General features: G+C 42.8%; 1 protein-coding gene across 5 annotated transcripts in view; it reads left to right on the top strand.

Annotated features, from left to right (window-relative positions):
• Positions 1-213: 213 nt before the first annotated feature.
• kif14 (kinesin family member 14) overlaps positions 214-14,437 on the top strand; it is a 124,862-nt gene continuing 110,638 nt past the window's right edge. For 3 of the 5 annotated variants that reach the window (XM_063063899.1, XM_063063898.1, XM_063063897.1), the window contains exons 1-2: positions 435-560; positions 6,125-7,168. In XM_063063899.1, coding sequence (XP_062919969.1) covers positions 472-560; positions 6,125-7,168 — 1,133 coding nt within the window. In that variant the 5' untranslated portion in view covers positions 435-471. Of the gene's footprint in view, positions 251-434; positions 561-6,124; positions 7,169-14,437 lie in introns of those variants that run through there. The other 2 variants (XM_063063901.1, XM_063063902.1) reach the window with 2 other exon arrangements.

Genomic DNA, 14,437 nt, shown 5'->3' with positions numbered 1-14,437 from the left:
AAAAGTTTTTTTGGCCAGCAACTTCCTGGAACCAATGTGCCCAAACATAGAATGCAGAAGGCATTTCCTTTTGAAGACCCGAGTCTGCGGACTAAAAACTCATTGGAAACGCCCGGCTTTCCCTCCGGAGGGCGGAGCTTCCCCAACCTCCGTTCGTCATCGCGCGTGACGTCGTGGTCGTGAACCAACCAATGGGGGTCAGGACTGCCAGATTCGAATGCGCGAGGCGGCAGGCGGCGGGCGCCGGCGGGTGAGTGAACCGGAGAGCGAGCGAGCAACCGCAGCTCGGCCGACTTTTCTTCCTTATCGTCCGCTTCGCTTCTGGCCTCCTCTCTCCATTCTCGACGGCCCCCACCTTGCCACGCACCGTCCTCACTTCACTTCACTGTAAACAAAACTTTCGTTGGGTTTGTCGGAAATTAAAGGGTTAAGGGGGGGGAAGAACACAGAGGAGAGATTATTGGGAGCCAGATGTGCTACTTCCCGAATCGTCCCGCTAGTACCTCGCTCTCTCCACATCTGCACCTTTTCCGATCGCTGTACGTGGTGGGGCCGAACAGGTAGGGATACACAGGCGACCGAAGGATTAAGGTCATAGGTTAAGCGGGGTGAGGGGATGAATGCCTTTCAACACAAGAATTGGGAGCTTTAGACTTAAAGTTTAGGGATACCGTTGGTAAGAAACAGGGCAATGGTTGAGTAATATATACCAACTTCAACGATTCAGGAAAAGCTTCTTCCCCTCTGCCTTCCGATTTCTGAATGGACATTAAACACTACCTCACTACTTTTCTGCACGGCTAGTGAATTGAGCTATTTTGTATATGTATACACTTATTGTAATTCACAGTTTTTAAAATTATGTACGGCTGCCGCAAAGGCAACAAATTTCACGACATATGCCAGTGGTGTTAAACCTGATTCTGATTCTTTGAACGTCCTGTAGTTTATAACGGATTGATCAAGAGAGCGTATGAGTTACAGTATTAGGTTTAAGTTAGTCAAAGCATAGATGAATGTTTTGACAGATGGGCTATGGTAGTGGTTCAGAGCTAGAACTGAATATTGTTTGTAAAGAAGAGAATATGGGGTTTTTAGTTTTAAAATTAGCATGCTAATTTGGTATGACGTTGTGGGTATCACCGAATGGTGGCTGAAAGAAGATTGTAGTCGGGAGCTTAGCATCCAAAGATACACATTATTTTAAAATGACGAGAGGCCAGCAGAGGGGGTGATATGGCTCTGTTGATTTAAAAAAAAAGAAATAAAATCATTAGAAAGATGCCATAGGGTCAGAAGCTGTGCAGTCGTTGTTGTTAGAGCTAAGGAATTGCAGTGGTAAAAAGACCTGATGGGAGATGTATACAGACCCCCAAACTGTAGTAAAGATGTGGTCTACAAATTACAATGGGAGATTAAAAATGCATGCCGAAAGGGCAATGTTATGATAGTTATGGGGGACTTCAGTATGCAGGTAGGTTGGGAAATTCAGGTTGGTGATGGATCCCAAGAGGGGGAATTTCTAGAATGCCTGTGGTAGAAGGCCTTTTTAGAGCAGCTCATGGTTGAGTCCACTGGAAGATCAGTTATTCTGGATTGGGTGTTTTGTAATGAACCAAAATTGATTAGAGAGCTTGAAGTTGAGGAATTCTTGGGGCAACTGATCATAATATAGAATTCACTCTACAATTTGAGAAGGAGAAGCTAAAGTCAGATGTATCAGTGTTACAGTGGAGTAAAGGGAATTACAGAGGCATGAGAGAGGAGCTGGCCAAAATTGACTGGAAAAGAACACTGGCAGGGATGATGACAGAGCAGCAATGGTTAGAATTTCTGGAAGCAATTCAGAATGCACAGGATGTGTACATGCCTAAGAGGAAGAAGTATTCTAAAGGCAAGATGACCCAACCGTGTCTAACAAGAGAAGACAAAACCAACATAAATGTCAAAGAGATGACATATAATGGAGCAAAAATTAGTGGGAAGTTAGAGCAGTGGTCCCCAAAGCATGTGCTACCGGGCTGCAAGGAAACAATATGATTTGGCAATATGAAACGATATGAGTCAGCTACACCTTTCCTCATTCCCTGTCACGCACCGTTGAACTTGAACATAGGGTTGCCAACTGTCCCGTATTAGCCAGGACATCCTGTATATTGGGCTAAATTGGTTTCTCCCATACGGGACCGCCCTTGTCCCGTATTTCCCCCGCTAAGGTAGAGCGTTCCTATGAAACTGTTCGTAAGCCGAAATGGCATAAAGCGAAGAAACAATTGCCATTAATTTATTTGGGAAAAACTTTTGAGCGTTCCCAGACCCAAAAAATAACTTACCAAATCATACTAAATAACACATAAAACCTAAAATAACACTCACATATAGTAAAAGCAGGAATGATATGATAAATACACAGCCTATATAAAGTAGAAATAATGTATGTACAGTGTGGTTTCACTTAGAATCGGGAAGATTAAGCCAAAACCAATTAGTAGAAAACAAATTGGCGCGTACACGCATGCGCACGTCACACATGCACACACAGGTGCCCGCACAAGGCTTCATGGTCATGGTAGTCTTTCTTGGGGTAAATACAAGTGTCCCGTATTTGACTGCTACTTTTGTCCCTTATTTAGGAGTGAGAAAGTTGGCAACCCTACTTGAACCCCCCCCCCCCCCGGGTTGGCTGGTCTGTAAGAATATTATCAATATTAAACCAGTCTGTGGTGTAAAAAAGGTTGGGGACCCCTGAGTTAGAGGACTTGGTAATTTTTTAAAACCACAGGAAGGCAACAAAAAAAGTAATTAAGAAGGAAAAGATGGAACACAAAGGTAAACTAACCAATAATATTAAAGTGGACACAAAAAGTTTCAGATACATAAAGTGTAATAAAGAGCTGAGAGTGGATATCAGATCACTGGAAACCTGATGCTCGAGAGGTAGTAATGGGGAACAAGGAAATGGTGGACAAGCTGAACAAGTATTTTGCATCAGTCTTCACTGTGGAAAACACAAGCAGTATGCCGGAAGTTCGAGAGTGTCAGGGGGCAGAAGTATGTTAAGTTGCCATTACTTAGGGAGAAGGTTAGAACATAGAAATCTACAGCACATTACACGCCCTTTGGCCCACAATGTTGTGCTGATTGTGTAACGTACTCTAGAAACTGCCTACAACTACCCTACTGCATAGCTGTCTATTTTTCTAAGGTCCATGTACCTATCTAAAAGTCTCTTAAAACACCCTATTGTATCCGCCTACACCACCGTCACTGGCAGTGCATTTCACACACCCACCACTCTCTGTGTGGAAAAACTTACCCCTGACTTGCCCCCGTACCTACTTCCAAGCACCTTAAAACTATGCCCCCCTCTGTTAGCCATTTCAGCCCTGGGAAAGAGCCTCTGGCTGTCTACATGATCAATGCCTCTCATCATCTTATACACCTCTATCAGGTCACCTCTCATCTTCCGTTACTCTAAGAAGAAAAAGCCAAGTTCACTCACCCAGAGGTTCTTGGGAAACAGAAAGTCTGAAGGTAGAGAAGTTTACAACCCAGGGTCTTGAAGGAGGTGGCTGAAGACGCACTGGAGGCATTAGTGATGATCTTTTAAGAATCAATTGATTCTAGCATGGTTCTGGAGGAATGGGAAAATGCAAATATCACTCCACTCTTCAAGAAGGGAGAGAGGCAGAAGAGGAAATTATAGGCCAGTTAATCCAACCTCAGTAGTTGGGAAGATGTTGGAGTCAATTGTTAGGGATGTGGTTTTGGGGTACTTGGAGGCATATGATAAAATAGGCCGAAATCAGGGTAGTTTCCTTAAGGGAATACCTTTCCTGACAAATCTGTTGGAATTCTTTGAAGAAATAACAAGCAGGATAGACAAAGGAGAATCAATGGATATTCTGTACTTGGATTTTCAGAAGGCCTTTGACAAGGTACCACACATTAGGCTGTTTAACAAGTTAAGAGCCCATGGTATTACAGAAAATATACTAGCATGGATAAAGCAGTGGCTGATTGGCAGGAGGCAAGGAGTGGGAATAAAGGGAGCCTTTTCTGGTTGCCTGCTGGTGACTAGTGGTGTTTTACAGGTGTCTGTGTTTGGGCCACTTCTTTGTATGTTATATGTCAATGACTTGGATGATGGAATTGATGGCTTTGTGGCAAAGTTTGCAGATGATAGGAAGATAGGTGGAGGGGCAGGCAGAATTGAGGAAGTAGAGAAGCTACAGAGGACTTAGATTAGGATAATGGGCAAAGAAGTGGGAGGTAGAATGCAGTGGTGGGAAGTGTATGGTCATGCACTTTGGTAGAAGAAATAAACAGGTAGACTATTTTCTAAATGGAGAAAAAATGCAAAAATCTGAGGTGCAAAGGGACTTTGGAGTTCTTGTGCAGGATTCCCTAAAGGTTAATTTGCAGGTTGAGTTGGTGGTGAGGAATGAAAATGCGATGATAACATTAATTTCAAGAGGACTAAAATATGAAAGCAAAGGTGTAATGTGACGTTTTTTAAAACACTCATGAGGCCTCACTTGGAGTATTGTGAGCAATTTCAGGCCCCTTTTCTAAGAGGGTTCAAAGGAAGTTCACAAAAATGATTCCAGGATTGAAATGCATTATGTGAAACGCATTTGATGGCTCTGGGCCTCTACACATTGGAATTCGGAAGAATGAGGGGGAATCTCATTGAAGCCTATCGAATGTTGAAAGGCATTGATAGAGTAGATATGGTGAGGATGTTTCCTATGGTGGGAACGTCTTAGACCAGAGGAAAGAGCCTCAGAATAAAGGGGTGCCCTTTTAGAAAGAAGATGTGGATGAATTTCTATAGCTAGACAGTGGTGAATCCATGGAATTCGTTGCTGCAGAAGCCAAGTCGCTGGGAATATTTAAGGCAGAGGTTGATAGATTCTTGATTAGTCAGGGCATGAAGGGATACAGGGAGAAAACATGAGATTGGGGCTGATCTACCATGATGAAATAGTGGAGCAGTTTCAATGAGCCAAATGGCTTAATTCTATTCCTATATCTTATCGTCTTATGGATAACCTCTTGGGCATGATGAAACCCACAAAGATGTGACACTTTTTAGGTCCGATTTAAGGTAACAAGGAAACATTATGCTTTCTGTAATAGCTTCTTTTCAGAAATGTTTATTTTGTGATGTTCAGTTCTTGCAGACCTGCTTAGTTGACAAGTTCCAACTTGGAATCTGGACTGAAAATTGGTTTTAATTTAAAGTGTTCTAATTGTGAAGATGGCTGGCCGGGTAGAGATACGTCTCTACCAAAGGAGGTGTAAGGTGCTCCTTCACCTCGCTAACCTGGGTCAAGATGTTGCACCCCCACCAATCTGGGTCATGTGAAGCCATGGGAGCAGGTGGTGAATGGTCTTATGAGCTGAGCCACTGGTGCATATTTCAAGTCCTGGTTATGCGACCATTGACACCAAGCAGACAATCTCTGAAGAGTATTGATAATGGTTGTGGTCACCCGTTTTGTAAAGACACCGCTCAGAAGAAGGCAATGGCAAACCACTTCTGTAGAAAAACCTGCCAAGAATAGTTGTGCAATTGTGGCCAAAACCATGATTGGCAATGTCATATAAAGTGGCACATAATAAATACATGAATGAATGGTCAAGAGCAGAGTGAAAGTGAGGAGAGATGATTTCTAATACATTATGAAACAGCCATTCTATTTTGCTTATGGAATACTCAGTGTCAAAGGTTTAAAAATTGAAAACCATTTAAAAAAAGGTTTCATGTTTATTTTATCTGAAACTGTATTGCTCATGATTATTATGTTTCACACTTTTTTAATCTATATAAAATACTGAACGGATTACTGCTGCATTTGCCTGCTAATATAATACCTCGGTAAAAGGTATAACATTACCAGCCATATGTGTTATTTGGGTTCCCTTTTACAGAAAATATTAAAAAATTGTATTTTAATTCCCTTGAAATTTTGTATATTTTAGCGAAGTTTATAAACATGCATGCATACATCCACTGATGGTATTTCTGCTCTGGGTAGTTAAAAGTTGAATATTTACTTTTAATTGAACTTTTGTCAAATTTCCCTAAGAAAATTGTTTGTTTATATCACATTTTCAGAGATCAGGCCATGGTAATTGGTGTGCTAAGTTCAGTGAAGAAAAATACAGACAACATCTTGAAGAAAGGAAACAGAAGATTTGATAACCTTCCAGCCCAAGGGCAGGACACTTGCACTCAAGGAGAGTCAACATTCTCCTTAGATAAAGGCAATGATAATAACAGGACATGCATAGTGTCTGCGAGCACAAAAATTCCAGGAGCATCTATGCTATCTAAATCTGAAGTTCGTTTGACCCTCCAGAGAAGAAAAGCTGCAGATAAAGGAAATTCCTGTATTCGTGATGAAACTAATGTTGACATTGATGTGGGTGAAGAAGTAAAGAGGCTTACTTTGCAACGCCGCATTAGAGTGGGTAACCCAAGAAGAACTAACAATCTGCAAGAAAATTCACAAGGCAAAATATCTGCAGCCTCAACACCGTGTCCAAGGAATAACCCATTACAATCAAAGTACACCAATTTGATAGGTTCCAGGTCTTCTGCAGAGCCTTCATTAGTGCATAAGGTGGCAGAAACCAGAAGTTATCCTTCTACATTTGTAAAGCAGACCTCAGTTGATAAGGAACAGGAGAACTCAATAAATGTCAAGAAAGAACAGACTTTGAGCAAATGGTCAACAACACCTATTAAAAAGGTGGCAGTTAGTAAACCTAATGAAAATGGTATAAAGCAAAAAGCAGACAAATGTATCTTTAAAGTGCCTTTTGAACAGAACAAGACATTAACTAGTGATGGAATCAAATTAGCAATGAAGCTAGGTAATCGGCCAGAAGCCAAAAATGTACCTGATTTTTCTGTTAAAGCAAAGACCAAAGATTTCCAAACCACAAACCTAAAAGTAGATTGTGGAATGAGTAACTTAAAATATTCATTAAGTTCAGGGAATAAAGGAGACCAAAAGCCACCCAGAAGTGATACGCTTACAAGAAGTATTCAACAGGCAGAAGTATCATTGCAAAGACCATGCACAGTGAATGAACGTTCAAATGGAGAAGACAGTGCTGTAACTGTGGCTGTTCGAGTGAGGCCTTTCAGCAATAGGTAAGAGAAATCTTGGCTTCATTCAAAATAAAATTATATTTTTTAACCAAAATTTTCAACTGTATACATAAATTACATTTTTGAAATGATAATTAAAAGGGCTCTTTGGGCAGGAGATTCTTCTTTCCATTCGTTGTTTGAAATTTCGATGTATGTGAACACAAATTTGCTTGAGTTTATGTCTTACACACATGATGCACTTGAATTCTAAAATCCAGGGTCATGCAGACGCTGCATGAAGTGCCAAAGTGGTGTGTTTGTATAGTTAAAGGAGCTTTGTTTCAGAGTTGGGGAGTTAAAAACATTTCCCATCTCTTTCGTAGATTTGAATGGACTTGAAACATGCATGAAGAATATCCAGATGGTTTAAATTGCACGTTTTCATTCAAACATTTGGTATTGCTGTAAATTTAGAGCAGTTGGTTATAATAGTTAATTCTGTAGTGATATCATGGCGTATTTTGTAATTTAAAAGGAGAGTCATTTTAACTGAGTCGTGTATGTACATCTGACAGGTTTTTTGGGGGATGTGTGGTTGAAATGGCCTTTTTACCTGCATGTGCACCCCTCCCATTCATTTTCTTTATTTTTTTATATAAACATGCCTAAAATAATCCATTCAAGCTTTAATTTAAAACTTGATTTCTTCCAGTTTTGAATCTTGAATAATGCATTTGGTTAATAATTGTCTTTGTTATATATGATTTTCTGTAATATAATTTACCATTTCTATTGCCTAACTTTTGGAGCATTTTGAAGGAAGATCAGCACAATTTGTAAATTGTCATTAATTTCACAAACATCTTTACTTGAAAAAGCATTATGTAAGTTTGGCATTATCACTTGAATAAAAAAAATACACACAAAACCCTATTAATGCTAAAGGATTGCCTTTAACATCAGCAGTCATAGCATTTTTCATTGTTCTGGCTAAAAGTTGGATTTATGTCAGATTGTACAAAAGGTATTGGCATTAATGACAGAACAGATTGTTTCTGCAGAATTCATTTCAGTTTGGGATAAAATCCTGTTCAGGTGATTGATAATTAGAAATTGAAGCTCACTATAAATGTGAGATAAATCTATCAGAATGAGGCTTTTGCAGAAAGGTTGACCTGAAGAAAAAGTACTATGTTAAGTTTATAAGAAATATTTCAAGATGGTGTTTATTTGTGCAATAGTGAAGATTGTTTGTCTAGGTATCTCAGTATCCATCTCAGAAGACAGGCTGACTACGCATCCAATATAAGCCTACTCATTCCCACAATTATCTCGTCTACTCTTTATTCCACCTGTAAGGACTCAATTCCATTCTTCTAATTCCTCTGTCACTGTCATATTTGCTCCATGATTCTGCATCAATAAAGTTTCCTGGCAAATGTTTTCCTTTTACCCGAGTTGTCTTCTCCTCTATCATTGTTAATGAAACCCCTGAACGCATGGTATTCATTCCCTGCGCCTCTGTTCTCATTCCCTCGCCTCCCCTCTGGAACAGAACAAAGATTGAGTTGCTCTGGTCTTGCACCTCATTGGCATTCAAAGATCATTCTCTGCAGTTTATGTCACCTTCAAAGGGATTTTACCACTGGGTGCATTTTCCCCTCTCCTCTCCTTTCAACACTTTGTAGTAGCTGCTCACATTGCAATGCCCTGATTCATTCTTCTGTTCTCATCAACCACCCTCGCTTGGACCACCTCCAACACTTCTCTCCCTTTTCTTGATCTCTGTCTCCGTCTCATGAGACAAAGTATCCACCGATACAAACCCACTGATTCACCAAGTGACCCGCACTACCTCTCAGCATGTCTCTTGAAAGAAAGCTATTCCTTTTTGTTTCTCTGTATCTTTGGCATTTATTCTCAAGTTGAGACCCTTCACTTCAGGTCTAATTTTTCAGAAACATGGGCTTCCCTCCACATCTCCCCCAACACATCTGTGGTTGATGGAGCCTTCATCTGCATCTCTTTTCCTGCACTTGTGCTCTGACTTCTTCTCTGCCCCCTCCCCCACCCTCAGTTCCCTTGGTCCTTGCCTTCCACCTACCAGACTGCATATCTGGCACATAATTCTTTGACATTTCTCAAACAAGAGAAAATCTGCAGAGGTTTAAAATTCAAGCAACACACACAAAATTCTAGAGGATCTCAGCAGGCCAGGCAACGTCTATGGAAAACAGCACATGTCCTGCTGAAGGATCTTGGCCCGAAATGTCAACTGTACTCTTTTCCATAGATGCTCCCTGGCCTGCTGAGTTCCTCCAGAATTTTGAGTGTGTTACTAGCCATTTTAATTTCTCTCCCGATTCCCACACAGAACTGTTTGAACATTACAGTGGCGAGACTAAATACAGACTAGAGTAACAGCACCTCATTCTGCCTGGGTAGTCTACAACCCAGGACATAAACGTTAATTCTCCGGATTCAGGCCATTTTCCCACTCTACTCTCTCCTCTTTTGCCCAGTTCCTATTCATCCACATCATCTGCCCATCACCCACACACTCCTCCAATGGGTCTCCTTCCTTCTGCTCACCTCACTTCCCTTATCTAGTTCCATGCTCCAGCTTCTGTTAGATCTTATAGGTTGTATTATCTGAAGCCTTTTGTTGCCTCCATCTATCATCTATTCAAAGGAACAAAGCCTCATAGAGCGGGCAGCGTAGTTTGCGGGCGGCGGAGTGAGCCGGGAGCAGAGTGAAGACCTAAGAGCTTCGGCTCATCGGGCTTAGGCGGAAGCGGGCGAGGTGAGGAAGGTTTGACATTCATTTTCTGTTGCTATTTGAGGAGAGGGGCATTATGACTGTGAGGGCAGTTTGCTGTTCTCGGTGTCGGATGTGGGAGGCCCTGGAGTCTCCAAGCCTCCTGGACGTCTACATCTGCGCCAAGTGCATCGAGATGCAGCTCCTAAGGGACCGCGTTACGGAACTGGAGCTGCAGCTCGATGACCTTCGTCTGGTCAGGGAGAGTGAGGAGGTGATAGAGAGGAGTGGAAGGCAGGTGGTCACGCCGGGGCCACGGGAGGCAGACAAGTGGGTCACGGTTAGGAGGGGGAAGGGGAAAAGTCAGGTGATGGGGAGTACCCCGGTGGCTGTGCCCCTTAACAACAGGTACTCCTGTTTGAGTACTGTTGGGGGGGACAGCTTACCCGGGGGAAGCGACAGTGGCCGTGCCTCCGGCACAGAGTCTGGCCCTGTAGCTCAGAAGGGTAGGGCAAGGAAGAGGAGGGCAGTTGTGATAGGGGACTCGATAGTAAGGGGGTCAGATAGGCGATTCTGTGGACGCAGTCCAGAGACCCGGATGGTAGTTTGCCTCCCTGGTGCCAGGGTCCGGGATATTTCTGATCGTGTCCAAGATATCCTGAAGTGGGAGGGTGAGGAGCCAGAGGTCGTGGTACATATAGGTACCAATGACATAGGTAGGAAAAGGGATGAGGTCCTGAAAGGAGAATATAGGGAGCTAGGAAGGGAGTTGAGAAAAAGGACCGCAAAGGTAGTAATCTCGGGATTACTGCCTGTGCCACACGACAGTGAGAGTAGGAATGCGATGAGGTAGAGGATAAATGCGTGGCTGAGGGATTGGAGCAGGGGGCAGGGATTCAAGTTTTTGGATCATTGGGACCTCTTGGCGCAGGCGTGACCTGTACAAAAAGGACGGGTTACACTTGAATCCTAGGGGGACCAATATCCTGGCAGGGAGATTAGCGGGGGCTACTGAGGTGACTTTAAACTAGAATGGTTGGGGGGTGGGAATCAAATTAAAGAGGCTAGGCGTGAGGAGGTTAGTTCACAACAGAGGGATGGGAACCAGTGCAGAGAGACAGAGGGGTGTAAAGTGAGCGTAGAAGCAAAAAGTACAAAGGAGAAAAGTAAAAGTGGCAGGCCGACAAATCCAGGGCAAGCATTAAAAAGGGCCACTTTTCAACATAATTGTATAAGGGCTAAGAGAGTTATAAGAGAGCGCCTGAAGGCTTTATGTGTCAATGCAAGGAGCATTCGTAATAAGGTGGATGAATTGAAAGTGCAGATTGTTATTAATGATTATGATATAGTTGGGATCACAGAGACATGGCTCCAGGGTGACCAGGGATGGGAGCTCAACGTTCAGGGATATTCAATATTCAGGAGGGATGGACATGAAGGAAGGGGAGGTGGGGTGGTTAAAGAAGAGATTAACGCAATAGAAAGGAAGGACATAAGCCGGGAAGATGTGGAATCTATATGGGTAGAGCTGCGTAACACTAAGGGGCAGAAGACGCTGGTGGGAGTTGTGTACAGGCCACCTAACAGTAGTAGTGAGGTCGGAAATGGTATTAAACAGGAAATTAGAAATGTGTGCAATAAAGGAACGGCAGTTATAATGGGTGACTTCAATCTACATGTAGATTGGGTGACCAAATTGGTAAAGGTGCTGAGGAAGAGGATTTCTTGGAATGTATGCGGGAAGGTTTTTTGAACCAACATGTCGAGGAACCAACTAGAGAGCAGGCTATTCTGGACTGGGTTTTGAGCAATGAGGAAGGGTTAATTAGCGATCTTGTCATGAGAGGCCCCTTGGGTAAGAGTGACCATAATATGGTGGAATTCTTCATTAATATGGAGAGTGACATAGTTAATTCAGAAACAAAGGTTCTGAACTTAAAGAGGGGTAACTTTGAAGGTATGAGACGTGAATTAGCTAAGGTAGACTGGCAAATGACACTTAAAGGATTGACGATGGATATGCAATGGCAAGCATTTAAAGGTTGCATGGATGAACTACAACAATTGTTCATCCGAGTTTGGCAAAAGAATAAATCAAGGAAGGTAGTGCACCCGTGGCTGACAAGAGAAATTAGGGATAGTATCAATTCCAAAGAAGTAGCATACAAATTAGCCAGAGAAAGTGGCTCACCTGAGGACTGGGAGAAATTCAGAGTTCAGCAGAGGAGGACAAGGGGCTTAATTAGGAAGGGGAAAAAAGATTATGAGAGAAAACTGGCGGGGAACATAAAAACGGACTGTAAAAGCTTTTATAGATATGTAAAAAGGAAAAGACTGGTAAAGACAAATGTAGATCCCCTGCAGACAGAAACAGGTGAATTGATTATGGGGAGCAAGGACATGGCAGACCAATTGAATAATTACTTTGGTTCTGTCTTCACTAAGGAGGACATAAATGATCTTCCAGAAATAGTAAGGGACAGAGGGTCCAGTGAGATGGAGGAACTGAGTGAAATACATGTTAGTAGGGAAGTGGTGTTAGGTAAATTGAAGGGATTGAAGGCAGATAAATCCCCAGGGCCAGATGGTCTGCATCCTAGAGTGCTTAAGGAAGTAGCCCAAGAAATAGTGGATGCATTAGTGATAATTTTTCAAAACTCGTTAGATTCTGGACTAGTTCCTGAGGATTGGAGGGTGGCTAATCTAACCCCACTTTTTAAAAAAGGAGGGAGAGAGAAACCGGGGAATTATAGACCGGTTAGCCTAACGTCGGTGGTGGGGAAACTGCTGGAGTCAGTTATCAAGGATGTGATAACAGCACATTTGGAAAGCGGTGAAATGATCGGACAAAGTCAGCATGGATTTGTGAAAGGAAAATCATGTCTGATGAATCTCAAAGAATTTTTTGAGGATGTAACTAGTAGAGTGGATAGGGGAGAACCAGTGGATGTGGTATATTTGGATTTTCAAAAGGCTTTTGACAAGGTCCCACACAGGAGATTAGTGTGCAAACTTAAAGCACATGGTATTGGGGGTAAGGTATTGGTGTGGGTGGAGAATTGGTTAGCAGACAGGAAGCAAAGAGTGGGAATAAACGGGACCTTTTCAGAATGGCAGGCGGTGACTAGTGGGGTACCGCAAGGCTCAGTGCTGGGACCCCAGTTGTTTACAATATATATTAATGACTTGGATGAGGGAATTAAATGCAGCATCTCCAAGTTTGCGGATGACACGAAGCTGGGTGGCAGTGTTAGCAGTGAGGAGGATGCTAAGAGGATGCAGGGTGACTTGGATAGGTTGGGTGAGTGGGCAAACTCATGGCAGATGCAATTTAATGTGGATAAATGTGAAGTTATCCACTTTGGTGGCAAAAATAGGAAAACAGATTATTATCTGAATGGTGGCCGATTAGGAAAAGGGGAGGTGCAACGAGACCTGGGTGTCATTATACACCAGTCATTGAAAGTGGGCATGCAGGTACAGCAGGCGGTGAAAAATGCGAATGGTATGCTGGCATTTATAGCGAGAGGATTCGAGTACAGGAGCAGGGAGGTACTACTGCAGTTGTACAAGGCCTTGGTGAGACCACACCTGGAGTATTGTGTGCAGTTTTGGTCCCCTAATCTGAGGAAAGACATCTTTGCCATAGAGGGAGTACAAAGAAGGTTCACCAGATTGATTCCTGGGATGGCAGGACTTTCATATGAAGAAAGACTGGATGAACTGGGCTTGTACTCGTTGGAATTTAGAAGATTGAGGGGGGATCTGATTGAAACGTATAAGATCCTAAAGGGATTGGACAGGCTAGATGCAGGAAGATTGTTCCCGATGTTGGGGAAGTCCAGAACGAGGGGTCACAGTTTGAGGATAGAGGGGAAGCCTTTTAGGACCGAGATTAGGAAAAACTTCTTCACACAGAGAGTGGTGAATCTATGGAATTCTCTGCCACAGGAAACTGTTGAGGCCAGTTCATTGGCTATGTTTAAGAGGGAGTTAGATATGGCCCTTGTGGCTACAGGGGTCAGGGGGTATGGAGGGAAGGCTGGGGCGGGGTTCTGAGTTGGATGATCAGCCATGATCATAATAAATGGCGGTGCAGGCTCGAAGGGCCGAATGGCCTACTCCTGCACCTATTTTCTATGTTTCTATCTCCCAGCCTCTATCACTATTTCCCCTCTTCTCTTTTTCATCTGCCTATCACCTGTTCTCACCTTGATCCACCTATTGCTTGCTAATTTTTTTTTGTTTGCTCCATTCTTTTTCCCCCTCACCTTTTTATATTGGCTATCTCCCCTCTATCTTTCAGTTCAGGTGAATGGTCTTGACCCAAAATGTCAACTATCCATTTCACTCCACAAATGCTGTCCTGACCTGTTGAGTTCCTCTGGTAATTTATTAGTACCCCTTTCTTGTAACACTTAAACTGCAGGTGATGCAACACTTACCTTTTGACCTCTTCCCTTCCCATCATCCACAGACCCAATCCAGGTGAAGTGAGGATTCACATGCACTTATTCCTATTTAGTGCAGCATGTCTTGCTGATCCACATTTTTTGGCTCCTACATTTATT

This window comes from Mobula hypostoma, chromosome 12, assembly GCF_963921235.1.
Source record: "Mobula hypostoma chromosome 12, sMobHyp1.1, whole genome shotgun sequence".
NCBI lineage: Eukaryota > Metazoa > Chordata > Chondrichthyes > Myliobatiformes > Myliobatidae > Mobula > Mobula hypostoma.
Note: the sequence above shows the minus strand (reverse complement) of the source record. Positions and strands in the feature narration are given on the sequence as shown.